This window comes from Sceloporus occidentalis, unplaced genomic scaffold (genome assembly GCF_023333645.1).
Source record: "Sceloporus occidentalis isolate IW3139 unplaced genomic scaffold, rSceOcc1.0.p SCAF_4, whole genome shotgun sequence".
Lineage (NCBI taxonomy): Eukaryota > Metazoa > Chordata > Lepidosauria > Squamata > Phrynosomatidae > Sceloporus > Sceloporus occidentalis.
In genome coordinates, this window is record NW_028316984.1 from 174,069,301 (window position 1) to 174,095,734 (window position 26,434).

At 40.8% G+C, this 26,434-nt stretch overlaps 1 protein-coding gene across 2 annotated transcripts in view; it reads right to left on the bottom strand.

The window, feature by feature from the left end:
• LOC149315027 (echinoderm microtubule-associated protein-like 5) overlaps positions 1-26,434 on the bottom strand; it is a 139,124-nt gene that overhangs the window by 39,078 nt on the left and 73,612 nt on the right. For both annotated transcript variants that reach the window (XM_089522366.1, XM_089522365.1), the window contains exons 18-25: positions 26,095-26,297; positions 24,076-24,187; positions 17,100-17,227; positions 11,472-11,613; positions 9,527-9,679; positions 4,065-4,196; positions 3,759-3,847; positions 3,353-3,529 (exon numbers count right to left, since the gene is read on the bottom strand). In XM_089522366.1, coding sequence (XP_089378492.1) covers positions 3,353-3,529; positions 3,759-3,847; positions 4,065-4,196; positions 9,527-9,679; positions 11,472-11,613; positions 17,100-17,227; positions 24,076-24,187; positions 26,095-26,297 — 1,136 coding nt within the window. The remainder of the gene's footprint in view (positions 1-3,352; positions 3,530-3,758; positions 3,848-4,064; positions 4,197-9,526; positions 9,680-11,471; positions 11,614-17,099; positions 17,228-24,075; positions 24,188-26,094; positions 26,298-26,434) is intronic.

Here is a 26,434-nt window from a genome sequence, read left to right on the forward strand (position 1 = left end):
ACTATTACTTCTCTTGATCTAGACACTATACTTTTATTGATGCAGCCTAAAGTTGCATTGGCCTTTTTAGCTGCCGCATCACACTGTTGACTCATGTTCAACTTGTGGTCTACTTGGACTCCCAGATCCCTTTCACATGTAGTTTCATTCAGCCAGGTGTCCCCCATCCTATATCTGTGCATTTCATTTTTCTGCCCTAAGTGCAGTACCTTACATTTCTCTGTGTTGAATTTCATTTTGTTAGCTTTGGCCCAGCTTTCTAGTAGGAGGGAGAGAATAGGCTGGCCCAGCTCCATCAGGGCTAGCCTGAAGATAGAGCGCCCTCCCTCTATAACTGTCATCCTTCGGCCTATGAGGGAGAGAATAGGCTGGCCCAGCTCCACCATGGCTAGCCTGAAGAAGGAGCCCTCCCTCCAGTCCATCTGCCTTGGTCCAGGCCTCAGAGGGAGAGAAGAATGCTGGACCTGATCCCCCCCCCACCATTCCCTTCTCCTTTTGTGTCGTGTCTTTTTAGATTGTAAGCCTGAGGGCAGGGAACTGTCTATTATCCCCTCTGTTGTAAGCCACCCAGATTCCCAGTGATTGGGCGGCGTATAAATAAATCCTATTATTATTATTATTATTATTATTATTATTATTATTATTAAAACTTCTGCATGCTTCATGTCATTTTATACAATTTTTAGCTAGATGTTTTAACATTTTTATTGTAATTTTTTGAAAACAATTTTATTTGTGAGCTGCCTTGGGTCCCCTTGTGGGGGAAAGGAAACATAGAAATGAAATAAAATGAAATAATAAATAAATAATAACATTTTGCTTTTACACCCAAGTTGTCACTAGGGAGGTGTGTGGGGTGTAAAGCATACCAGGTGACACCTTAAGAGAGGGTGACACCCCTGCTCCCCAAATGTCTACCTTTTTATAGAAACAGGCTGCAGTGTTCGCCAGTAACCCTTCAAAACATTTAAGAGATGGTGTCATTGGGAAGAGAAAGGAGACGCCCCAGGCTTTAATTTTTCATTTAAAAAAAATAACAATGTTTAAATTCTTTTAAAAATTTTTCCAAATACTTCACATCCTACCAAAATTTATCTTTACATATTAAAGAAACTATGTATGTGTAAACACATTTAGACTCTGTGTGTGATATTGTAATTTAAAGGTATAATTTTAATTTTTCTAGTTGTTTATATCACAGCTATTATGAATGCATCCTGAGATATATGGAAATTACAATTTATGAGTAACATTAGTACAAAAAAACATTGATAAGGATTCTGTACAGTATGGTATGGAAGATGGTGAATTGGGGGGGGGGGGGTGACACCACATGTTGCTTGACTGGGTGATGCTACTGCTTTCACCGTCTGGAAAAAAATTGGCATACAAATGGTCAGTGTGTGACTGTTCCTGCCAACACAACCAGAAGTTTCAGGGGGACACAACTAGGCATTTTAAAACTAAAGAATTCTCCCCCCCACCACCACCATGAAAGCAGTGTTGGGAGGCTGCACAAATGGCCTTGAGAGTCTAGATCAGACCTGCACAACTTGACTGTAGGTAGGGGCCAAAATTAAAATAGGCTAACTTCTTCAGGCCACAGATAGTTTTTAATTAATATTAATTCCATTGTCCTCTGAGGCTGAGTGGCGGAGGAGCCTGGTGGGGCAAGTGTTCACCCATCTTCCTCCTCTTCCACTCGCTCTCTTCTCAGAACAAAGCTAAGTGGCAGAGATGCCTTATGGAGTGAGTGTTTGCCCATCCTCCTCTCGGCGCTCTCCTCAGGAGAAAGCCAAATAGTGGAGGAGGCTTGGATTATGAGCGTTCACCCTTCCTACTCCTCCACAGCCCAGCCCTCTCCTTAGGTTGCAGAGGAGATTTAAGACTTTTTAACTGAGGAGCCTTACTTGAGAGTTTGGTTGGCCATTAGCAGCCAGCTACCACTGGAAGTTGTTCCATGTTAGGAGGCTGCTGGAAATCCTTTGGCTCATATTGCAGGGTTCCTCTATTAGATGAAGATGAAGGAGTTGCTAGGCAGGCTTGGCTTCCTGACACATTTAAGTTAATCACAGTTAAGGAAGACTATGAGGTGGGCTGCGAGGGAACTAGAAGGTATAAAAGCAGGAGTGACTGACTGAGATAGGTCCTTCAGTGAGAATCTGATAAGAAATCTGACTGAGAGTCAGTGAGAGTCATGAGAGGGATTCTCACAAGGAAAGGGAGTCACTTAAGAAAGTCCAGAGGAGACTGTGATAAGCCTGAAAGTGTATGCTAATGCAGCCATACTAAGCTGAAGTAATCCACCTAAGATACTTTCTTGCTGTATGCAAAGGGATCTTGTAGCACTTTTGACACTAACTGAAAGAAAGGAATTGGTAGCCTGAGCTTTTGTAGACTCCTGCCTACTTCCTCAGATGCATGTTTCTTGCTTTATGTTCTTCAATAAAGTGACTGTTTCTGTTTTGTAATAGATGACTCTGAGTGAATTCTAGACATTATAAACAAGGCTAGCATGCTAAGCTAGGATACCTAATATACTGAACTGTTTTTGGTAAGACACTTGGGACCCTAGCCCTTATACACTTGGGGAGAGTGTTATAAGGGAAAAGGCAGGACAAGTGTCAGTGACATGGGTCTTCTGATAAGAAGAACAGCCTCAGGCATATAGGGAAGGTCCCGTCACAATGACAACATATATAGATACCAAGGTCTGATAAAAATATCAACAAATGTATAAAAATGTCCATAAATATTATGTGTATCTCTACTTGTTTTTACTTCATTTGTTAATTTTACAGCTTTTTAATATTCTAAAATATGGATACCCTCAGTCAGTCTGAAATAGCCACTATTTAAACAAAAAACGAAATCAAGGACATCATGATAACTAGGAGCTGGTTTACATGTTTGAAGACGACTCTGGACACTAGGATTTTAATCCCCACTTGGCCATGGGTGGATCTTGGGCAAGTCACATTCTCTCAGTCTCAGAGGAAAGCAAAGGCAAACACCCTGAACAAATTTTGCCAGGAAAAACTTGTGATAGGTTTGCCTTGGGGTCACCATAAATCAGTAACAACATCATGTGTAACAACCTATGTTTGTAACAAATATGGTAACATACAATGCAATGATTTACAGAGAAGCCTATGAATTAGCTCCACTTCAAGGTAAAGCGTTTAAGAATACAAGAGCTTGGTGTGAGAAACTCATTCACATATACTTCAGCCATCAGAGAATACAGGTGAGTACTCTCCACAGTAACTGTGTTAAGTGAATATAAAAACAGTATGACTTTTGTTATCTAATACTTGTAAGACTTCATATGCAATCATTAATATTTACTTACTTTGGCAGGGTATCGGAAAAGCTTTACAAATCCAAAATCATCTCCTGTTGCCAAGACTGTACTATCATTGGTTAGGCACGAAGCAGTTACATCTGTGACTTCTCCAATTATTGGCCAGATACCTTCACAGCAGGAGCCTAAAACACTTGTCCAGGATGCCCAAGAAATCTTTTCTGCCTACAAAGATAGCCTGTTTGAGACAGGATACTTATCCATAGTTATACATCGGATCTCAGTATAAACACTATAACCCTTGAGGCACACATATCTCTCACTGAAATATTTGGTGTTTTCTATTACAGTGCAATTAAGGCTAATGGAAACAATCCACTAGATGTTGCTTAGAATTTTCCCCTTTACCACCCATGCCAGCAGGAAAATGGTAAGTGGTAACTGATGTCCTTACCTCCATACTAGGAATGATTTGCTTCTTCCCTCGAGGAGCTTCAAAAAACAACTGTTCCTTAGCACCAGTGTTGAGTTGTAAAAGCTTGCCTGAAAAAAGTTAAATAATATTTTTTAAAAATCTTATTTAATCCTTTTTTGACCACACAAAACATTATTTCACTTACAATGGATATTAGGAAAATATTTATTACAAGTCTTTGGGAAAGATGAAGGAAAATGCAGTTTTACAAATTTAATCACAAGCACAGTTTACATTTCCTTACCTATAGAAGTTTAACAATTTTGCAGCAGTTTTATTTCTCACCTCTTATGTCCCAATCCATGTGTGTTATATAACTGGAGGATCCCTTACAGATTCCAACCCGTTTACTGCTCATTACGTTGTAGATATCTACAAAACTATCATATGATGCTACAGCTAAGTATTTTCCAGCACCTAAAAAGCAATAGCAAACAGATGGAGTTTCAATATTTTCCATGCAAGTAACTATTTTTTTTTCATTTTGTATGCTTTGATAACATTTTCTGCCAATTCAATTTTTGTAATATGTAAGATCTGGAGTTGTGATACTACCCAAAATCTGGTTTTGTTTGTGACACTGGATAACTCACAAGGTTTCCTGACATTTTTATAGGATTTCATCTACTGATTTCCTATAAATAAACATGAAAATTAATGCTAAGCATGTGTATGGATTGATATAGAATTGGAAAAATTTGGTATCAACTATGAAGATGGGGAAAAGAAACCATAATTCCAAGGATAAAAAGCATTTTATACAGAAAATGTGCAGAAATTAGTACTTGGAAATAAAGCCAAACTGAGATGAAATGTGACAGTGGGTTGTCATATGTAGATACAATCCAAGCCTTGAATTAATTTCTAAACTAGAAGTAGATTACCAAGAGAACAGACCAGAAATAATTAAGAGTCAGACAAACAATTTCCTTATAATTAAAAAACACCATAAACTTTTGAAAGTATTTAATAGATGTAGCATTTAATTTATCATAACAATTACTTTGCTTTGCAACTACTAATACACACAGATTTCAATCTTATGTACACTTAATTTGGGAGCAATTCCTAAATAATTCAGTTGGGGCTGCTTCTGAATGGACATACACAGAATTGCATCACAGTCAGGCTACAATGCTATAGACAGGTTCTTTGGAGAAAGCTTCACTGTTGACATGAAGTGGACTGCACTATTAATATCACATACAGAACATTTCCCCTACATCTTTCACCACCAGAAGTACTTTGCGGACATTCTTGTCTTACATTCATTTTTTAAATTAACAATTAACATTTGCAGTAGAGAGGAAAGGTTGAAGCACAATGATACAAAAAGGTGCTTTGGATCACACTTTCCCCTTGCTTTCGGATTGGCCAAATAGGGCTAGAAAAAATCTATCTATAGTGTTAGAATTGAGTTAGAGAGACCAGTCATCTGACTCAGTATAAGCCAAGCTTCCTATGTCCCTATGGATCTGGAAACCAAGCATCAGAAAATAATCTAATCCCCCCCCTCCAAAAGCAGTATCAATCTTGATCTTCCCAAGTGTGTGCAAAATCATCTACAATATGGATGTACGTATTGTGATTCTCTACAAACCTTCTAATAAGCATGCATGCATCAGAGATGGAATATATCACTGTGATGCTGCTCTTGCCTTCCCAAGTTCATTTTAATTCTTTGAAAAGGGTTTAAACTGGCAGCACTTGGCCTTGTCACAATGACATTCCACAATTTTGTTTTGTCAAATCAGGCATCATTTAGTGTAGGAGTGGGGAAGAACAAGTTGCTTACCTGTAGCTGTGGTTTTTGAAATGTTCATCTGTCAACTCACACATATGGGTAAATATGCATCTTCAGAAACTTCTAGAGAACAGTGTTTTCAGAGCAGACCTGCCCCCTCTACCACATATGCTGCACATGGTTACCACTCAAATCCCCTCAGTTTCTGTCTTCCATACTGGCCCTTGTGCCAAGGAGAAACAGCCTGACAAAAGGGAGGCAGGGAGGTTGTGTGAGTTCACAGATGAACACTTGAAGAAACACAGTTACAGGTAAGCAACCTGTTCTTTGTGGTCTCTGTGAAGCACATATATGGAAGTCTAGTGAACAACTCAGCTGGCTAGGAAGGAAGCATGCTTGGGGAAAAACCAAGTCAGTTGACCCCAAAGCAGTGACAGCTGTTGCTCTGACATCTAGTCTATAATTTGTAATAAAAGACAAGAGTTGCATCCAAGTAGTTGCCTGTAAAATTAATGGCAAAGATACTCTGAGAAGAAGACAGAAGAAAACAGAACAGTCTTTGTGGAGTGGCATTGAATCCGAGGAACCAGTGTCTTTTTGGCCAACTGATAAGCCAAAACAATAATGGAGGAAACCTACTTTGAAATATGTTGTGAAGAGGATTGATGTTTCTTGTTTTATAGAGCCATAGCAGATAAAAAGGTTGTCAAATTTTGGGGGGTTTGTGGGGCTTTCCTAGAAGGCTTGACATACATACAACAAATGTCATTTATAGTCCTCTTCATTATTTGGATTATCTCCCCTGGCGGCCTCTGGGGGGAGGTTTAATGGATGGCATAATTCTTAATGGTTCAATGTTCTGGTATTATTATTGTTGTTGCTGTTGTTTTAAATCTTGAGTTAAATCTTGGGGTTCATGGGAACAAAAGATATTTAAAGAGGGTCCCTGGTAAAGAATTAAGAGCTACTGATGTAAAACATAGGGAAAAGCAAGTCTTGAGAAAGGTGGTAGTCAGAAAGGAAATGTCAGGGCATAGAATTACTTTGTCAGTATGCAAATGGAGAGTAAAACCATAGTGCTAATTCACTCACCCTTCTGCTCACTGTTACTTCCAGGTACTGTCTTCCAGGTGAGTACAGTCATTCCTCCATATTTGTGGATTTGATATTTGCGGATTTGATTATTCATGGATTTGATTAATATGTTCTCTCTAGGAATATCTAAGTCCTCCAGTGCAACTCTATGGTCAACTTTAACTAAAAGCTGCACTGAAAGACCTAGAGATTCCTAGAGAGAATACTATACTAGGCATTTGTAGCTCCTCCAGTGCAGTTCTATGGTCAGTGTCTGTCAGATTTTGACCACAGAGTTGCACTGGAGGACCTAGAGATTCCTAGAGAGGTGTCCTCTCAGGTAAAAACATGGTGGTTTTCTTATTTGCGGTTTTTCCACATTCACAGGGGTCTTGTGCCCCTAACCCTAGCGAATATGGAGGGACAAGTGTAATTTCAAGTTACACAGTGTCACTGATTTGAATGGAGGAAGGTAAGCTGGTGCAGGACCAGTTGTATTTTCCAAGGCAGTGCAATAGCTAGACTAGGAGATCAAGTATCAATGTAACCCTTCAAGAAGATCTTAACCAAGGGATGTATACATCAAGGGGAATAATCAACATGAAAACAACAGGACTCCTACATATACTGTCAAAGAAGGCAAGGAGGGACCTTGAGATATAGACAGGAGAGAAATAGTAGAATCTTGTAGACTGCAACTTCATGATAATCCAACTGCAGAGTACACAAGGATGGAATAAACCTTGTTCATTTGGAGAGATGGGATGTTCTCCTTGATGGTCTCCAACCTGCTCTGATTACTGGTAATCACTGAAGGGTCAAATCATCGAAGGCCAAAAGTATCAATGACCAAGCCATAGTACGGAAAACCTTGAACTATTTAAATGTCTTCATTGTCTATTTTAAAGTTATGTAAATTATCTCTGATCACTAATTTTGTTTTCTTAATGTTCAACTGTAATTCTGCCTTTGCACTTTCTTCCTTGACTTTCTTCAGTAACCGCCCTAAGCGTTTGCTAGTTACTGCTACTAGCATTATGTCATCTGCATATTTTAAATTGTTGATGTTCCTTACTCCAAATTTCATGCCTCCTTCCTTAGGCCCCACCTGGAATACTGTGTCCAGTTCTGGGCACCACAATTCAAAAAGGATGTTGAGAAACTGGAGCGTGTCCAAAGGAGGGTGACTAAAATGGTGAAGGTTCTGGAAGCTATGCCATACGAGGAACAATTTAGGGAGCTGGGGATGTTTAGCCTGGAGAAGAGAAGGTTAAGAAGTGATATGATAGCCCTGTTTAAATATTTGAAGGGATGTCATATTGAGGAGGGAGCAAGCTTGTTTTCTGCTGCTCCAGAGACTAGGACCCGGGACAATGGATGCAAGCTACAGCAAAAGGGATTCCACCTCAACATTAGGAAGAACTTCCTGGCAGTAAGGGCTGTCCGACAGTGGAACACACTCCCTCGGAGTGTAGTGGAATCTCCTTCCTTGGAGGTCTTTAAACAGAGGTTGGATGGCCATCTGTTGGGGATGCTTTGATTTGGATTTCATGCATGGCAGGGGGTTGGACTGGATGGCCCTTGTGGTCTCTTCCAACTCTATTATTCTATGATTCTATCCTTGGAACCTGAACTGCTACTACTGTGTTCTTTCTACACATGCAATAGTCCCAAAGAATCATGATAAGGCAACAAATGGTACTTGAGTGCTCTCCCCTTACTTGTTTAAATAAAACACCACCATGGTGGTAGTGGTAGTCATTTGGATGTGGTGACCTCAAAGAAGGCTCTTATCATGTCAAGAAGTTCCAAGATATTAATGTGATTTTCCCTCAGATAGACAAGGTCCCCTTGACAGAATGTAAGTCTGTGTTGGCTCCACATCTTACAACAATTAACACCTTAGATTTAATATAGGTTCTTAATTTTCCTTGATGTCAGAGGAATAGATGACAGTGACTTCCATGACTGTCTTGCAACTTCTAATAAAGCTTATAGAAAGGAAATTAACTGGATGCAAAGATTGCAACTTGATCCTATGAAATACAGGATCAGATATAGGCATAGTAAATTGCTAAAGATCCTGTCATGGCCAGTCAAGAGCCAGACTCAGAGGATGATGAGATGTGATTACTCCAGTGCAAGGAGAAATTGAGGCTACACCAGGTGCTAATCCTGCTCTGCCAGATCCCAGCTGCGATCTCCCAGCCCCAGAGGAGGAGGCTCAGCCAGGTCCTAGTGCTGGTGGGATTCCTCTTGAGGCTCAGCAGCCTAGTGGTGACTCTGGGGAAGAGCCAAGCCTGGAGGTGCCTTCCTTTAAGCAACACAGGGCTGAGAGTGCTTGCGTGCGTTGGTCCAGGAGAATTGCTGAGAGACAATTGGCAAACAAGCCTCAGCTGGCACTGAGAAGAGTCTCCTACTTAACCACCTGAGAGATGCCAATTTGGTGCCAGAGTTTATTACAGTATCCGTTTGTGTGATTGTTGTCAGCACTGGCTCCTTGCTCCCTGGAACCCTTGTTTGCCTTGAACCCTTGACTTTGGAACGGACTGGACTCTTGTTACCTTCTGGCTGCCCTGACCTTGGACCGAACTGATTTCTGTGGACTCTGGAATCCTGACCTTGGCTTTGTTACTGGTGTGCTTCTTGTGGACTAACCGAAAGGTCTGTAGCCTGCCTTTTAGCTCCTCTCTTGTTAAACAATCCTTATCAGTGTTTGTTTGGACTTGTGCTGGCTATAGTCCAGGACAGAATAAACTCTGGCCTTACTCTAGCTGATAAGGATAAGAACTAAATTAGATAACATTAAAAGTGATAGCTAGAAGTAATACTGTATGCATCCCACAGGACGGGGGATGTAGGGATGAAAATTGGTATCTATGACCTGAGTAGTTGTTCTACCCAATCAAATGTGAAGCTTATTACTCACCAGGAGAAAAACGTATTTCTGAAATAACATCCTTCCTGTGATGAAATGATACAAGATCCTCCAGAGTGTCTGAATTTACTATTAAAAAACTTCCATCATTGAGCCCTACTGCCAATGCCTTTCCATCAGGAGAAAAACAGCAACATCTCCCGCCTAGCAAAAAAAGGAACACATTTTGATTTTCACCAGATGGCTGAAGATTTTGCTGGTAGTTATTACAAAGTTACATGTTCAAGTAACATTTAGCGACATTTAAGCTACAATTTTCATTGTTCTCACATATATGATTACAGTAATCAATATAAATAATGGGATCATTATTATTTTCTCCATGCTGCAGATGAATAGGGAGAGGAGAAGGCCTAAAAATGTCTGAGTCCTTTCCTCATAAACTTCATGCTGACTGACTTCTTTTTATCAAACATATATACTGCTTCAGCTCTATGAGAAGTATGAAGCCATTAGCATTTTTTACTGATTCTCAATTTTAGGAATCTTTGGTTCATGGCAACAGGAGGTATTTCTTGGCCATCCCACTCTAAAGTGCAGCATATCAGATTCAAAGTCCATCTTATGCCTCATGAAAAAGTGACATAACATAGACGCTCTGCTGAAGACCAGTAGAGCAGAGAATACAAAATAATAAAATCATAGAGTTGGAAGCAACCAGAAGGGCCATCCAGTCCAACCCCGTCACGCAGGAATACATAATCCAAACACTCCTGATCTCCAAAGAAGGAGTCTCCACCATACTCTGGGAGCATGTGCCACTCTTAAACAACTCTTACTATCAAGAAGTTCTTCCTCATGTTTAGCTGGAAATTCTATTCCTGTACCTTGAATCCACTACCCCATGTCCTAGTCTTTGGAGCAGCAGAAAACAAGTGTGCTCCGTCCTCAATATGACATACTTTAAAACATTTAAGCATGGCTATCATGTCACCCTTTAACCTTCTCTTCTCCAGGCTAAACATATCCAGCTACCTAAGGTGCTTCTCATCTGACACAATTCCTAGATCTTTCACCATTTTGGTCGCCCTCCTCTGAACATGCTCCAGTTTGTCCACATCCTTTCTGAATTATGGTGTCCAGAACTGAACATAATACAGTTGGGCATTCATATCCACAGGGGTACCATTCCAGACCCCTCCTCTGCCCCCTCGTGGATGTCAAAAAACATGGGACCTCAAGTCCTGTTGGTTTTCATAGAGGCACATCCACGTGGATGCATCACCATTGGGGTGAATGGGGCAGGACCACCTGCAGATGCTAAAATCTGTGGATGGCAAGCCTGTCAGGTGAGGTCTAACCAAATCAGAACAAAGTGATATTATTTCTTCTGTCGATCTAGATATTATACTGCAATTGATGCAGTCTAGAGTTGAATTATATATACAGTCACCCCTCTGTTTTTTGTGGGGATCCATTCCAGACCCCCCCCCCCCACGAAAACAGAAAATTGGCAATATTCAAGCCCTATTGGCTTGAATGGTGGCGCATAGGTGCGTGCTGCATTTTGTCCCCCTCCGTTTGCCACCCAAGAACAGGCAAGGGATGCAGACTCTAAGTCCACAAAAACAAAGGGGGTGGCTGTAATCCTACAGAATAGAATTATAAATAAATACAACCTTCTTTTCCTGCAACATATTTTTAGCATTATCTGATTAAAGTATTTCTGATCATCTGCTTGCTATTCTTGAAGAAGATAAGTAAAATAGCTAAATGTTTTCAAAACTGGCTTCTGTTCATCCCTCTTCTGAGAAAAACCCCTCAATCTATCTGCATTTCTATTTAGAAACCTCATTTCTGTATTGAATTTTGCTCAGTTTAAGTCTTGTTAATATCTTTCTGTTCAAAGACTTGACAAACTAATTTATTCTTAGCTCAGCTAGCTAGGTAAACAGCAAAATGTAGGTAAGATTTGGTGAGAGAAAAACATTCTTACCTTTCTTTAGTTTTCGAACAGCTAACATGCAGTGGCTTGGAGACAGATCCCATATTCTTAAGGTTTTATCATCACTTACAGTGGCACAAATAGGTAAATGAGGATGAGTCGCTAAACCCCAAACTTCTCCTTCCATATGACCCTGAAAGACATTAATTCTATATCACCAATAGCTATATTACAAAGAGGAATAAAGAACTGATTTTTAAACATTAGAAATGAAGAAGACAACTTCTCCAAGTCATACTGGAAATGATTACAAGTGATATCCTGTGTTGCACAAGCATACTTGTGCTTATACAGATTTCTTTTCTTCCACTCATCCCCTCTGAAGCCCTCATGTCCCTCTCCCAACTGTGCTTTAAAGTTTCTTCACCCTCTGGAAGATTTAGGAGAGTACATGGGGCTGGGAGGTGACAAGAAGATGTTCTACTGCCAGATTTTGTTCCACTCAGCGGGAGACATTAATTGGACACTATCCTTTGTGTATGAGAACTGTAGATTAATGAACAAACAAGTACAGTATGTATGAATAGCAATAGAAATGAAAAACATATGGTGAGGAGATGATAAGTTCAGTTTTAATGATGGATGTTGGGAGACAAAGGTAGGAGGGAAAGATGTTGTCGAAAACCATATGAATGATGGATGTGGTTATTGAAATGTAGTGTGATCCTGGCTGGGAACCAGAAAGGAGATGAGATAAACTGACCAAGACAGTCCTCATGATGCTGGGTGTTAACTGGTGTTATGATATGTGTAGTTTCCCCAGAAATCACTGTCCCTGTTCAATCCACTGCAAAGGGAATAGAGTTTGTGGATATATTCCAATTTTGCTGTTTCTCTTTATAATCTTCCTTTGCAGGGTTTTGCTGTTCAAGGACTTCTGTTCTGAGGTCTGAGATAGAATGCCTAGGAAGACTGAAGTGTTTTGAAACTGGTTTTTATGTATCCCCATTTCTAATGTTTGATTTACATCCATTTATCTTCTGGTACAGAGACTGGCCTGTTTGCCCAATGTAGAGAGCTGAAGGGCATTGCTAACAGAGCATGGCACATACCACATTAGAGGATGAGCACGTGCAGAGGATATACAGCCCCAAGATGCCCAGAAGCTGGCTTCAAGCTGCCTGGCCATTTACACAGGGGCTGGCTTCCAGGTGCTCTGGCAGCGAAGCATTTATATGCCACATGCTGCTGGAGCAATTAAAGCCAGCTCCCCACTGTGGCGCAGCAGAAGAGCCAGCTTTTTATCAGTGTAAAGATGTATTGGGGCCGCAGCATGCAGTTCTGTCGGGGCAGTCTGTTTTGCCCCCTAATCACTTTATTACATCCATCTGATGAAACAGACTTAAGTCTACGAAAGCTTATGCTATCAACATTTTTCCCTCAGTTCTTTTTCTGGAAGCAAGAGCTAAAAGGAAACATCATTGCACTTCTCAGCAAACCAGCAGTATTACCCACCCCTCATTGCCCCAAAAGATAATTCAATACAGGTAACAAGCACCAATGTAAAATAATTACTTTCAAGCTCTGTGCCCTTCACTGGTAAGGAGACAACTTTCTGAAGAGGAGAGCCTAAATCCGTGAAGTCTCTCCACACAATAAGGAAAGCTGGAAAATCTGTGTACCTGTGTACCGCTTCAGGCGGTCTTGGATGAAACGGATTATCTGGACCCATTTCAAACTGGCTTTCGGGCGGGTTACGGGGTTGAGACGGCCATGGTCGCCTTGGTCGATGATCTCCGTCTGGGCATCGACAGGGGAAGCGTGTCCCTGTTGGTGCTCTTGGACATCTCAGCAGCTTTCGATACCATAGACCATGGTATCCTTCTGGGGCGCCTGGCAGAGGTGGGAATCGGCGGCACTGCGCTCCAGTGGTTCCGGTCCTACCTCTCCGGGAAGTCCCAGATGGTGCAGCTGGGAGACGTGTGCTCCGACGAGAGGGCCCTTAAAACTGGGGTCCCTCAAGGAGCCATTCTGTCTCCCATGCTATTTAACATTTACATGAAACCGCTGGGAGAGATCATCCGGAGACATGGGGCGCGGGGTTATCAGTACGCTGATGACACCCAAATAATCTTCTCTATGTCTCCGACTGATGCAGTGACTGAAGATGGCGTCTCTCCTCTCGGGGCCTGTCTGGAGTCAGTAATGGGCTGGATGAGGGAAAACCGACTCAAGCTGAATCCAGAGAAAATGGAGGTACTCGTGATAGGTTCCCCTGGTCCAGGAATGGCGGTGGTTCCACCTGTCCTGAACGGGGTCACGCTCCCTGTGAAGGACTCCGTGCGCAGTCTGGGGGTGCTTCTTGACTCGTCCCTTCGCCTGACTGCTCAGGTGAATGCGACGGTCAAGAGCACCTGTCATCAGCTTCGGCTTATTCGCCAGCTGCGCCCATACCTGGCCCAGAGGGACCTTGAAACTGTGGTACACGCCCTGGTAACCTCGAGACTGGATTTCTGCAATGTACTCTACATGGGGCAACCCTTATACCAAACCCGGAAGCTTCAAATGGTGCAGAACATGGCAGCCAGGCTGGTCACTGGCACGTCCAGGGCCAGCCATATAACACCGGTATTAAAAGATCTCCATTGGCTGCCCATTCGCTTCCGGGCGCAATATAAGGTGTTGGTGATGACCTATAAAGCCCTAAATGGCTTGGGCCCAGGATACCTGAAGGACCGCCTCTCCCCATACATTCCGCCCCGCACCCTCAGAACATCTGGGCAGCAATTACTTAGGGTTCCCGGGGCGAGGTTTGTCTCCACTACCAGGAGGACATTTTCCATCGCCGCCCCGGCCCTTTGGAACATGCTGCCCATAGAGCTCTGCTCAGCTACCTCCCTGGCCCAATTCAGACGGGACTTGAAGACCTACCTGTTTGGAATAGCATTCCCTGAATAAGGTCCCATAGGCCCCCCCCCCCGCCACACTGGCAACGGGATTGGCTAACCTGGGGGCCTTTTGTTTTTATGTTTTATGTAATTCTTGTATGATTTTAATGCTCATTGCTTATTGTATTTTAACTGCTGTAAACCGCCCTGATCTGATGGAAGGGCGGTATATAAATAAAAATTTTATTTATTATTTATTTATTTACCTGACCACATGGAGAAACTGTATAGGCAGAGGAGGCTTTCCCCTTCAGAAACACACCTTTCATGTTTAGAAATGACTAGCACACTGCATTTCCTAACATATTTATTCTTTACACATTTAGAACTTCTGAATAGGGCTTAAAATAGCATCAAATGCTGCTGAGCAAGTCACAGTTACAATATGGGCTACTTTATAATCTGTTTTATTAAAGCAGCTACAATTTATCTGTTGGAAGACCTCTTCCCAGCTGAAGGAAATGGTAGAAGAAAAGGGAAGAGGATGCAAGTCTGACACTTTGCTCTACTTCTTTAGGTTGATCCACAGATCCCAAAGGCAGGACTGGGCAATTGCAGGGGGATAAAGGAGGCAATATTCATCCCTTATCCCATGATGGGTGGCAAAGACCCAGCCTATGCAATTACCTCTGGTTCCTGGTTCTTCCATAAATTAAACATTTTCACAGGTTTTGTGGAAACTTGAGTGGGGAGGGAATGACAAACTGACCTAAAGCATAACCTTTTATGGTAGTTTGAGTGATTTTTTTTTACCATTGTAGGGTAATAGTTCACCTGATATTTTCCGGGCTTCAAGATCTTTGGATCTGCAGGTTACATTGTCCCCACCCCTGCACCGAACAGTGGTGCAGCGATGGAGACAGTGTACAAATTTCTCTCCACTGTGTACAATTTTCTCTTCAAAACACTGGTCCTATCTGCTAATGACAGAACTTAGCTATGCAGAGCATTGATTGACTAGCAATTACAACACAAACCCATATTCTTCCCATTCTTAGCAGTTTGGCTGCTCTTTATAATGGAGCTTCTTTTTTTTTTTTAGATGAGCATGTGATGAGACGAGGGGAAAAACAAGAGAGATGATGGAATCAGCAGCTGAACCAGTGGTGGCAAACCTATGGCACTAGTGCCAGAGGTGGCACCCAGAACCCTCTCTGTGGGCACACACGCCATCACCCCAGCACAGAGTTCGCCAGAGTTTGTTACTAGAAAGCCAGAGGGACGTGGCACTTTGCAATAAATAAGTGGGTTTTGGGTTGCGGTTTGGGCACTCAGTCTCTAAAACGTTTGCCATCAGGCCGAAACAGCCCTGAAGGGGCTTTGACAATGAGGTAAGGCCGAAACTATGCTGCAGCCCAAACCTAGCTTTTTGCTGGCGCAAAAAGAAATGGCAAATTTTGTGGGCAGGCAGCATGATACCGGCTTCAGGGTGGCGTTGGAGTAAGCAGCATCTAAACACCTCACTCTGATGCCACCCCCAAGCCAATGCAAAGGGGCACTCTGTTTTGCCCCTAAGTCTGTCTAATGCTGAAGGGAGCAGAGCACAGGAATAAAAATTATTACAGTTTTATGTCTGTGAGAACTACAATGCCGTGGTAGTTGAGCAGCTTTTGGAACACTAGGGGAAAGAGCAATATTTCTAATTTCAATGTACAGTCACCTCTCCATTTTCACAGACTTCAAATCCACATCCCTTGCTCGTTCGCAGGAGGCAAAAGGAGGGGGGAAAGGGGCACACACCGCCATTCAAGCCAATGGGGTTTGAATATCAGCGATTTTCCATTTTTGCAGGGGTAGTGGTGGTTCGGAACAGATCTCCTGTGAAAACAGAGGGGCTACTGTAGTTTCAAACTTGAGATTATAATTGAAACTGCCTTGGTTATGTTAATGGATGACCTTTACCATGAGACAGACAGGGGACCTTCTTGACATGTTTGACAGTGGGACATGCTGCCATGGAAAGTGGTGGAGTCTCCACCTTTGGAGATTTTTATACAGGGACTGGATGACTGCCTGTCAGTAGTGCTTTGATTGTGTATTGCTGAATGGCAGGGGTTTTGACTGGACGGCCCTTGTGATCTGTTCCAACTCATGATTCTTTGAATTATCCTTTTTTACTCTACTACATCTCTTCATGGCTTTTGATATGAGCAACCATATCTTGCCAGGCCAACTCTGGGTTGGAAACTGGGTGCATAGTGAAATAGTGTATCTTGTACATTGCCCTAAAAGAGAGATGTATACTGTAGTTATTCTTTGATTTGGCTTGGTCACTGGAGGTCCAGTTTACTTCAATAGCACTGATTACCTCTGCCCAGCCTTTTTTTTAGCTATCGCTGTTCCTGAAAAAATATGTAGAGCTATAGTTTAGCCACTATAATAACCTTTGCATGGACTTGGCCTTGATGATGATGATCCAGGAATTACAAAAGTTGTAAAATGTGGCCGTCAGCATGCTGACATGAACCGCCTTCATGGTCATATGACACAAATCCTACAAGAATTACATTGGCAGGACTAACATTGGCTTACAAAGCTCTAAATGACTTCCTGACTGAATGCTTTGGGGTTCAAATAACTGCCAGCATGCTTCCCCAGCCTGCTCATCATATTTATTTAATTCATTGGGATTTTATACACACTGATGTTGATACATTCGTCTACAAACATAGACTAAAATATCACTCATTACTCTCATTAAAATTAGAAGCTTATGGCTATTTATATTTACCTGAACCAACAAAGTTACTGGTCCACTTTTGTCAACTTCTAGTATTTCACCATTTTTTGTACCAACTAAAATATGACCATGTCCTAATGATATGGCACGTATAGAAGGGTTATCTTCTAAAAGGAGTCCTAAATGGGAAGGAAACACACATACATATAAGAATTCAGTTTTTGGAGAACTTATGTTATATTTCTAAGTAAAGCTATAAATATATAAAAATAAGTTACTTTTTAAAAAAAATGTCAAACATAATCTGGCATTAATAAAAGGCAAAGACATTCCTGTTTCTCTTTTAGGTTTTTGGTTTGGGCTAAGGATAAGTAACACTTATTCAGGATAAGACCTGGAGTGTGTCCAAAGGAAGGTAACTAAAATAGTGAAGGGTCTGGAAACCATGCCCTATGAGGAACAACTTAGGGAGCTGGGGATGTTTAGCCTGGAGAAGAGAAGGTTAAGAGGTGATATGATAGCCCAGTTTATATACTTGAAGGGATGTCATATTGAGGAGGGAGCAAGCTTGTTTTCTGCTGCTCCAGAGACTAGGACCCAGAGCAATGGATGCAAGCTACAGGAAAAGAGATTCCAGCTCAACATTAGGAGGAACTTCTTGACAGTCAGGGCTGTTTGACAGTGGAACAAACTCCCTTGGAGTGTAGTGGAGTCTCCTTCCTTAGAGGCTGGATGGATATCTGTTGGGGATGCTTTGATTTAGATTTCCTGCATGGCAGGGGGTTGGACTGGATGTTCCTTGAAGTCTCTTCCAACTAGATAGTGGTTGCAAATAAGAAGTTAGTACTTATCATAAATGCTCATTCTTGAATGACCAAAGAAGCAATCCATGTATAATGGGTTATTCCCATTGTTGCAGCAAACTGAGGCAGGAATTCAAAAGTTCTTTTTCAGTTGTTAATGCTGAATCCTCCCTCTTCCTTGGTCAGTTTTGTTAAATAGTCTTGCTCACATAGCAACAGTAATAACAATTTTTCTTTTTCAAAGAAAAAACTTATAATTCAGTCAGAAAAACAGAAAAGGAAGTAAAGTATATGTGTTTAAATTATTATTACAGATTAAGTCTCACTTATCCAAAATACTTAGGACCAAAAGTGTTTTGGATTTGGATTTTGAAATTTATTTTGGAATATCTGTATTTGTATAAATGTACACAGCGAGATAGATGAGACCCCAATTTAAACCCCAAATCATTATGTTTCATATATACCTTATACACATAGTCTGAATGTAATTTTATACAATATTTTAAATAATTTTGTGCATGAAATAAAGTCTGTGAATGTAGGACCATCAGAAAGCAAATGTGTCACTATCTCGGGGCAAAACAGATGAGGCAAAAGAAGCAGCCAGAAGCCACTCCCGCCCTGATTGCCCTGGGACCACAGTGACCACATGCCATGGCCTGCTGCCATGGTTCAAAAATGGAGTGAGGCAAGAAGCAGAAAAGCTGCAGTCCTTTTTGGGCCATGTAATGTAATTGCCATGCTCCTAGCTGCATGGAAGCTGGCTTTTTAAGCCTGTTTCAATAGCACTAGCTAGAGCATTTCTATATCACTTATCAGTGCACTTAAGTGCTCCCTAAGCAGTTTACAATGTATAAGCTAATTGCCCCTAACAAGCTGGGTACTCATTTTAGCAACCTATGGAAGGTTGCAAGGCTGAGTGGACCTTAGGGCCCTCCCTGGGATCAAACTTGCAACTTTGTGGCTGTGAATGACAGCGGTACCAGAATTTAACCACTGCACCACCAGGGTTCCTTCAGGCCTCAGTCAGCCATGAAAAAGTCATAGAATCATAGAATTGTAGAGTTGGAAGAGACCACAAGGGCCATTCAGTCCAAATGGCTTGGGCCCAGAGTACTTGGAGGACCGCCTCTCCCCATATAATCCGCCCCGCACTCTTAGGTCAGGAGGGAGACAACTTCTGAGAGTTCCTGTGACGAGATTTGTAATAACTGCGCAGAGGGCTTTTTCGGTCGCTGCCCCGCAGTCCTGGAACTCTCTCCCTTTCGAGCTCCGCTCAGCCCTCTCCCTTGAGTCCTTTAAGAAGAATTTGAAGACCCATTTGTTTCGGCAAGCTTTCCCTACCATGTCTTGAATTGTTATCTGCTCCTGTTATGCTGTTGATCGTGTTTTAGCTAGTGGGTTCTATTGATGTTTTTATTGATTTTAAGTTAGGAATGAATGATGGCTTTTATGATGTTGTATGGTGTTATTTTGGGGGGTTCCTATGTTATATAATGTATTGTTATTGTTTCTGTTATTATTGTTAACCACCGTGATCATTGGAACAGCGGTATATAAATAAACCTTCATTCATTCAACCCCCTGCCATGCCGGATCAAAGCATCCCCAACAGATGGCCATCAAAGCCTCTGTTTAAAGACCTCCAGGGAAGGAGACTCCACTACACTCCAAGGGAGCGTGTTCCACTGTCAAATAGCTCTTACTGTAAGGAAGTTCCTGCTAATGTTGAGGTGGAATCTCTTTTCCTGTAGCTTGTATCCATTGTTCCGGGTCCTATTCTCTGGAGCAACAGAAAACAAGCTTGCTTCCTCCTCAAGATGACTTCAAATCACAGGGCTATCATATCACCTCTTAACCCTCTCTTCTCCAGGCTAAACATCCCCAGCTCCCAAAGTCGTTCCTCATAGGGCACTGTTTCCAGGCCCTTCACCGTTTTAGTCGCCCTCCTTTGGACACGCTCCAATTTCTCAACATCCTTTTTGAACTGTGGTGCCCAGAACTGGACACAGTATTCCAGATGGGGCCTGACCAAAGCAGACTAGAGTGGCACTAGAATCATAGTATAGGAGTATATTAGATTTCAGAACTCCAGATAAGGGAGAATCAACCTGTTTTAATAATGTTATTGCAGCCACAGGGTCGGGATTAATTGCTCCTCTAGTTAACCAAGAATGGTCATTCTTGGTAAATACCAACCTCTCATTGCCTGGATGGCTGTAGGAGCAGTCCATATATATGTGAGATATGTGAGTCTTCATGGGCTGTCATTTTTATCTCAGTGAATGCGCTCATATATTCCAAAGTTTTAAAATGCATGAATAGTCAAAACACAGATGAAAGTACATGCCCTCAGCCACCTTGAAATGATCTATTTTGTTTTAATTTTGGGGTTAAAAGTATAAACAATGCTTCTGTATAGAAAATTGGTTAGTTGTTGTCATGTACATTTTAACTGCTCTCCTTACATCTAGGGTGTGCCATATCTCTCTCTTCACGAAACAACTCATACTCCTTCCTCAGTTCCTTTAACCATGAGGCACAACTAAAACGAACTCAATATGAACAGTAAATAGAGAATACACATTCTCTAAAGATGCCAGCGTAAGATGCTGGTGAAACGTCAGGAAGAAAAACTTCTAGAACATGGCCACATAGCCTGAAAAACCCACAAAAAACTATGGATGCCGGCCATGAAAGCCTTCAACTTCACAGAGAATACACAATTAACAACTCATTGACACCCACAATTTATCAATCACCAAACAGTGATTTCCAATCTGTATATACTGGGTTTGCAAAATTGAGTAGTTGGCCAATCCAACATAACCTTATTCACACTAAGGTGAAGCCTTATAGACAACTAGATGGTACCAGGTTGTACTCTCACCACTACCTGGTCTTACAGCTGCCATTCTCACTGGTAACTGGTTTATCAGTATTATGGTGAATAATAACCAGTCAAGTAAAATTCTTATAATGCACTAATCGGATTCTAATATACAACAACACAACACAAGACTCAAATACAATTCTTCACTTGCTTCCAATCAGTCTTTCTAGCTCTCTCCCTCTAGCTTGAACCTCCATCTCTTTCTTAATTTTATGCCCCATGGATACCATTCAGACACTAAACAGGCATAAAAAAAGGCAAAGCCCTTTGGCATTACCCTTTGGCTGATGCTTTAGGCTTCTGCTAATGATACAGTCTGCTAGTTACATTTCTCCAAAGATAGCTGGTGCTTGCTAAGAGCAGGAGGCCTAGACCCACAAGTAAGGCTGTTCTTCTTACCAACATTCTTACTTAGGCTTCTGCTGGTGATATAGCCAGCTGGTGATATAGCCTCTACAAAGGAAGCTAGCACTTAAGAGCAAGACAGGTAATTCCACAGGCAAGACATTAAATAAACATGTTTTACTTTGATTCCTCAGAAAGAATCACACATGCTTTCCTTGCATCTATTTGCATCTCGACACGTGCCAAAGCTGTTTTTGAGCCCAGATTACTCCTTCTGAAGTTTATCAGAAATTCTATAATCATGTTTCTTCCGATTCTTGGCTTTGATTCTGCATCCAGCTTTCAATAGAATATTTTCCAAATAAGGATACAGATGTATCTCTTTTTGTTTCAAATGCACAATAGAGAGCAACACCTTGGTGAAGACTCTGAGTGCAGTAGCCAGACCAAAGGGCAGAGTTCTCTACTGACAGTATAGATCCTTTTGTAATAGAATCTTAAGTACAGTATTTCCTGCAACCTTGGGCCAAAGGAGTTTGCAGTATATTTCCAGAAGATCTATAGAACTTCACTATCTTTTCATTCTATTATACATTTTTCAAGAAGGTTTGCAAGGTCTACATATTCAACCTGGGATATTTCATGAACCTACTGAGGAACTTCCAAGTCCAGCATCAGCCTCTGTCCCCCACTGTTTGGGTATCACAAAAAAATGAATAAATTCCTGAAAATCTCTGATTTTGGCACTTACTCTATGGCTCCAGTATGCAGCAAATGCAAAATTATTTGATTTCACTTTCAATTTTGTTTCTTGGCAGCAGTGAGGAATTTGACACCATGAAGGGGAAACTGCATAGCTTTCCAGAACAAACCATGCTTCTGATGCTTTCCATTATATTTAATTATAAAGAAGATACAAAATAAAAAAAAACAAAATGCTACACTAGGAGATTTCAATACAATGATCTGAAAAACCTGTATGTGGTGTGAACTAGTGGGGCTGAGGAGGAGAGTAAAAAGGGGGGTGGAATTCCAGAGATTTTAGGGCTAAGGATTAAGATCAACATCCAGATGTTAGAGATTTCCGTACAGTGATCTAGGAGATCTATGCATAGCATGGACTGCTGAGGAAGAGGAGGAGATATTCCACCCCAAACGTTTTGGAATTACCATGAACTGGAGTTAATATACTACTATTAGTACACAGGTTTTGGACACCTCTGCCTGGTACAAACATAGCTTTTTAAGTCACTTTCTCCTTTTCCTGTAGAATACAGATATTTTCTAGAACAGTTACAAGACAGAGAAATGAAGAGGAGGCGGAAAAGGACAGGAGTAGCACAAAGATTTTCAAAAGATATTAAACTCAGTAGAATTCATAAAGGTAAAATGCTGAGTATCATGCTATCATCTCCGCCCACTCCCCCTCCACATAGATATCTATTAAGAAGTATCCTAATTCAGCGTACTGAGAACCCAAACATCTATGTTAACCCTAAAATCTTTGGAGGATTAACCATCTGTGGTAATCCTAATACCTCTGGGGGAAAATTATCCCTTCTTCTTCTCCCTACTTCCTACAGACTAGTCCATGCCAGGCAGAGGTTTCCCAAATAAGAGCACTAATAGTGGGATATTTACTCCAATCTGAGGAGACTGTGTTTCAAAGAAAAATGTGTTTCAAAGAAAGCTGCACACCTTGTTCTTTTTCAAGAAGATGCTGCTTCATCTGTGAGGGAAAATTGTGTGATTGCTCCATTTGTTTCTTCTTCATGTTTTGTGACCTGCTGACATATAATCAAAGCAGCAGTAACTGAAGTCACTTAATCCTTTCTTTGTCTTTGCTTTTTATCAGGTGGCAAATATGTTTCAATTTTGCTAGTATCTCTGTGTGTGTGTGTGTGTGTGTTTTTCTTTGTAAATTCTCTATTAAGTGCTCCCATACTAAACTGCAGTTATGTAATATTTAAGAACAGATATAAAATAGGAGAACAGGAAAACAAAAATGAAATCTTACTGCTTGGCAAGTCAGAATTTGAGTAATTGACCAAGGAGGAAATGATGGCTCCTTGATGAGACGTCACATGGTTTGGCGGCTGCGGCATTCTTCCAGAGTTAAAACGGGTGCCTGCAGACCGCCATTTTCAGGCAGTCTGTCTCGACCCATTAACAACTGAAAAAGAACCTCAAGACTCTTGCCTCAGTCTGCTGCCATTAGAGGAGTAATCCATGTATATGTGGATTGCTCCTCCAGCCATCCAGGGAACAAACTGTTTTGGGCTGAAATATGAGATCTATTTTGGCATCTGCTCTCAATCTTATGAAAAGATCCACCTTGAAATCAAAGGCATTTAGAACAGCAGTTTACACATTACACAAAGACTCAATAAATTTAAGAGAATTTCTGACAATTTATTTTAGCAGTTTTATCTGATTTATGTGTCCAGGTTCAACAAAATATTTTATATCTCAATGTAGTTTTTCCCTAAAATTTAAGATCTTTAGAGCCCATTACAGTAACCTATGCTACTTGTCAGTATCACATAAAATATTCAGGCAGCACACATCAGAAAGATATAAGCAATAAGTAGCAAATAGTTGGTTAACTTTTAAAAGTGAAAAGGTTCTTTGTATCCTTTAGTCATGTACTAACTCTCCACTTCATTATGGCCCATTCATCCATTAACATCCCACAGGGGAGCAAATGTAACATAGTCAGGGTAATACGGAAATTAAAGGTCACTTGGAAGGAGCTCACCTTGTGCATCCTTGCCATTCTTGCATCTGCACTGTTCAAGAAGGTTATTGTTGAATCCGATTAATAAAATCCACTTTTTTAAACAGTGAGAAGTCTGATGCACTGACAATACTAACTGTTCTTATTATAATTATTATTTCTTACCCATCTCTCCCCATGGATCAATGTGGGGAACAGCAACAGATTAAAATACAAAACATATTACATACAAACATATAAAATTACCTTTGGAGCCAGGAGCTAAGGCAGCTCTTTTGATGGCGTATGTTTTTAGACACCGTTCAAAGGTGTCATCCCAAAGAGCCACAATACCATCCTTGCCTCCAGTTACAAATCCCTGAAAAATATTAGAAAGTGGACAGAAATAGGATTATATTGCCAATGTTAGTACCATATATACTCTACTATAAGTCAACCTCATGTATAAGTCAAGGTCAGGTTCTGGGGCAAAAATTATGGTTTTTGATCTGACCCATGGATAAGTTGAGGGTAAAACTTATGTGCATGTAACAAAGGATCTAGAAGATGAAGCAAACACAAACAATGCCAAAGAACTTACAAAATTCCAGCAAGCTGGATGGATGAGATAATAGAGGGGTCAGTGCTCCCAGGACAGGTTATGCTCTTGCCCTTTACCAGGAGATGGCTCATTTTTAAATAAGAGTTAAAGTACAGTACTTACATTCACCTGTGAATAAGTCAACCCAGGTTTTGGGGGGTCAATTTTTAACTAAAATTTCTAGACTTATATATAAATATATACAATGTTTTATTTAAATATTAACCATGTTCATCTTTTGCCCTGTATCTGCAACTTTGCAGAACACTTCTATACTGCTTGTCATTAACTATGCTAAATGTAAAGCCACTAAATCCTTGCTGAATTCATGTGGATTATTAGTAAATATGTTTTATGTATACATTTTAAAGATGTGTAAGGGGCTGTACAGATGAGAAGAAAGGAGCAGCCAGAGACCGCCCCTTTCTCCTCCTGATCATTGCCGCGGCAACCACACAGGCTCGGCAACGATCCGCCCCAAAAAGGAGCTGCGAAACGCAACTCCTTTCCACACCGCTGCCAAGGTGCCATTAGCACCCTGAAGTGGCATGGTGACGTCCCTTGTGCACTGCCCCATTTGGACGCGGCGCACAAGGCACATCATCGGCGTGCATGGCATATGGGTGCGCACACTCCCAAAATGGCACTGGGAGAGCGTGGAGCATGTGGACACTCCGCTCTCCCGAGCCCTAATTTTGGCCCCAGGCCGCCGCAAGTGGCGGTTCGTATCAGGCCTTAGTTGCCTTTTAGGGCAAGCCTTCCCAAGTAGAGTTTACAAAATCTTAAAATGGCAAAACAGTTTTTAAAAAAGAGAAGAAAAAATAAAAACAATAAATGATAATGATAAAACAAGAATGTTTACTGGTTAAGACAAATTTTTATTTTCAATTCAGGTTGGTAGGAATAATCTTTTTGGGTATTTAAATTTATCTGTCTTTAAGCATTATTATATCTTTTACTGTAAAGGTTAAGTGTACTATAATCAAAGTCTATGCAGCCATAGGCTTGGATTCAAAGACTTAAAATAGTGAAAACCTAGTTCTTGATACTTTCAGCTGTGGAAAGGTAAACAAAGGTTTAAAAACACATATGCTAATAATGTTTGAATGCTGATGTGGAGACCATTTGGTGAGAGGTGTCTGCACTATCTTTAGTTTTATTCCAATAATGAGTGGTCTCAGGTTTGGGAGATTGCTACCTATGTGACACTGTCATCTCTTTATTGAAAAATACCAACTGAATGGTGTGGAAATCCATCCATCTCTAGATTTCTTTCTCTCCTAATTTTTATACTGAATCAGAAAACCATGACAATTTCTTAGAATATTAGTACATCTTTACACATTGAAAGAAAAGATCCAGTTTATTTAGTATAATTAACACATCTTAAAATCTTTTTGAATACAAATGTTGCAAGACCAGATTTATCAGTAAGAAACACAGATTGAATTTGTAATTTGTTTCTTTGTTTAAATATGTCAACTAAATTCCCCATCTAGTGAAACACTGGTTAAGAAAAATATGTTGTCACATATACAGTGAGCTTGTCAATTATTCTCTTGTAGTTTTTATTTCAATATTTTTTCCTTGGATGTGATGAATTTTCTCCATCTATTGACTGGTAGCTAAAAAAATTATTGGCCATTAAAATGAAACAATATCAATTCATTTTCAATGTCACTCACTTTTTCTAGTGCATGCATACTGAACACAGGACCATCATGTGCTTTTACAGTTTTTATGAGGAACAGATCTCTCCATATACACACATCCCCAGTTGAAGTTCCAGAGAATGCCATCTCTTCTGTCCAGCCATAAACTGCACACATCATTGTATCAATCTTTCCCATTGGACCCACATAGCCCTTTTTTCCAATCAGTCCACCTCCTTAGGTTGAAAAACAAAACACAACAAAATTATTATTATTTGAACAATTTTTAAAAAGATCTCGGAGAACAATTTCTAAACTCAACATAATATTCTATTCAATTTAACTGACTGCTTAATATAGGGATAGAAAGGAA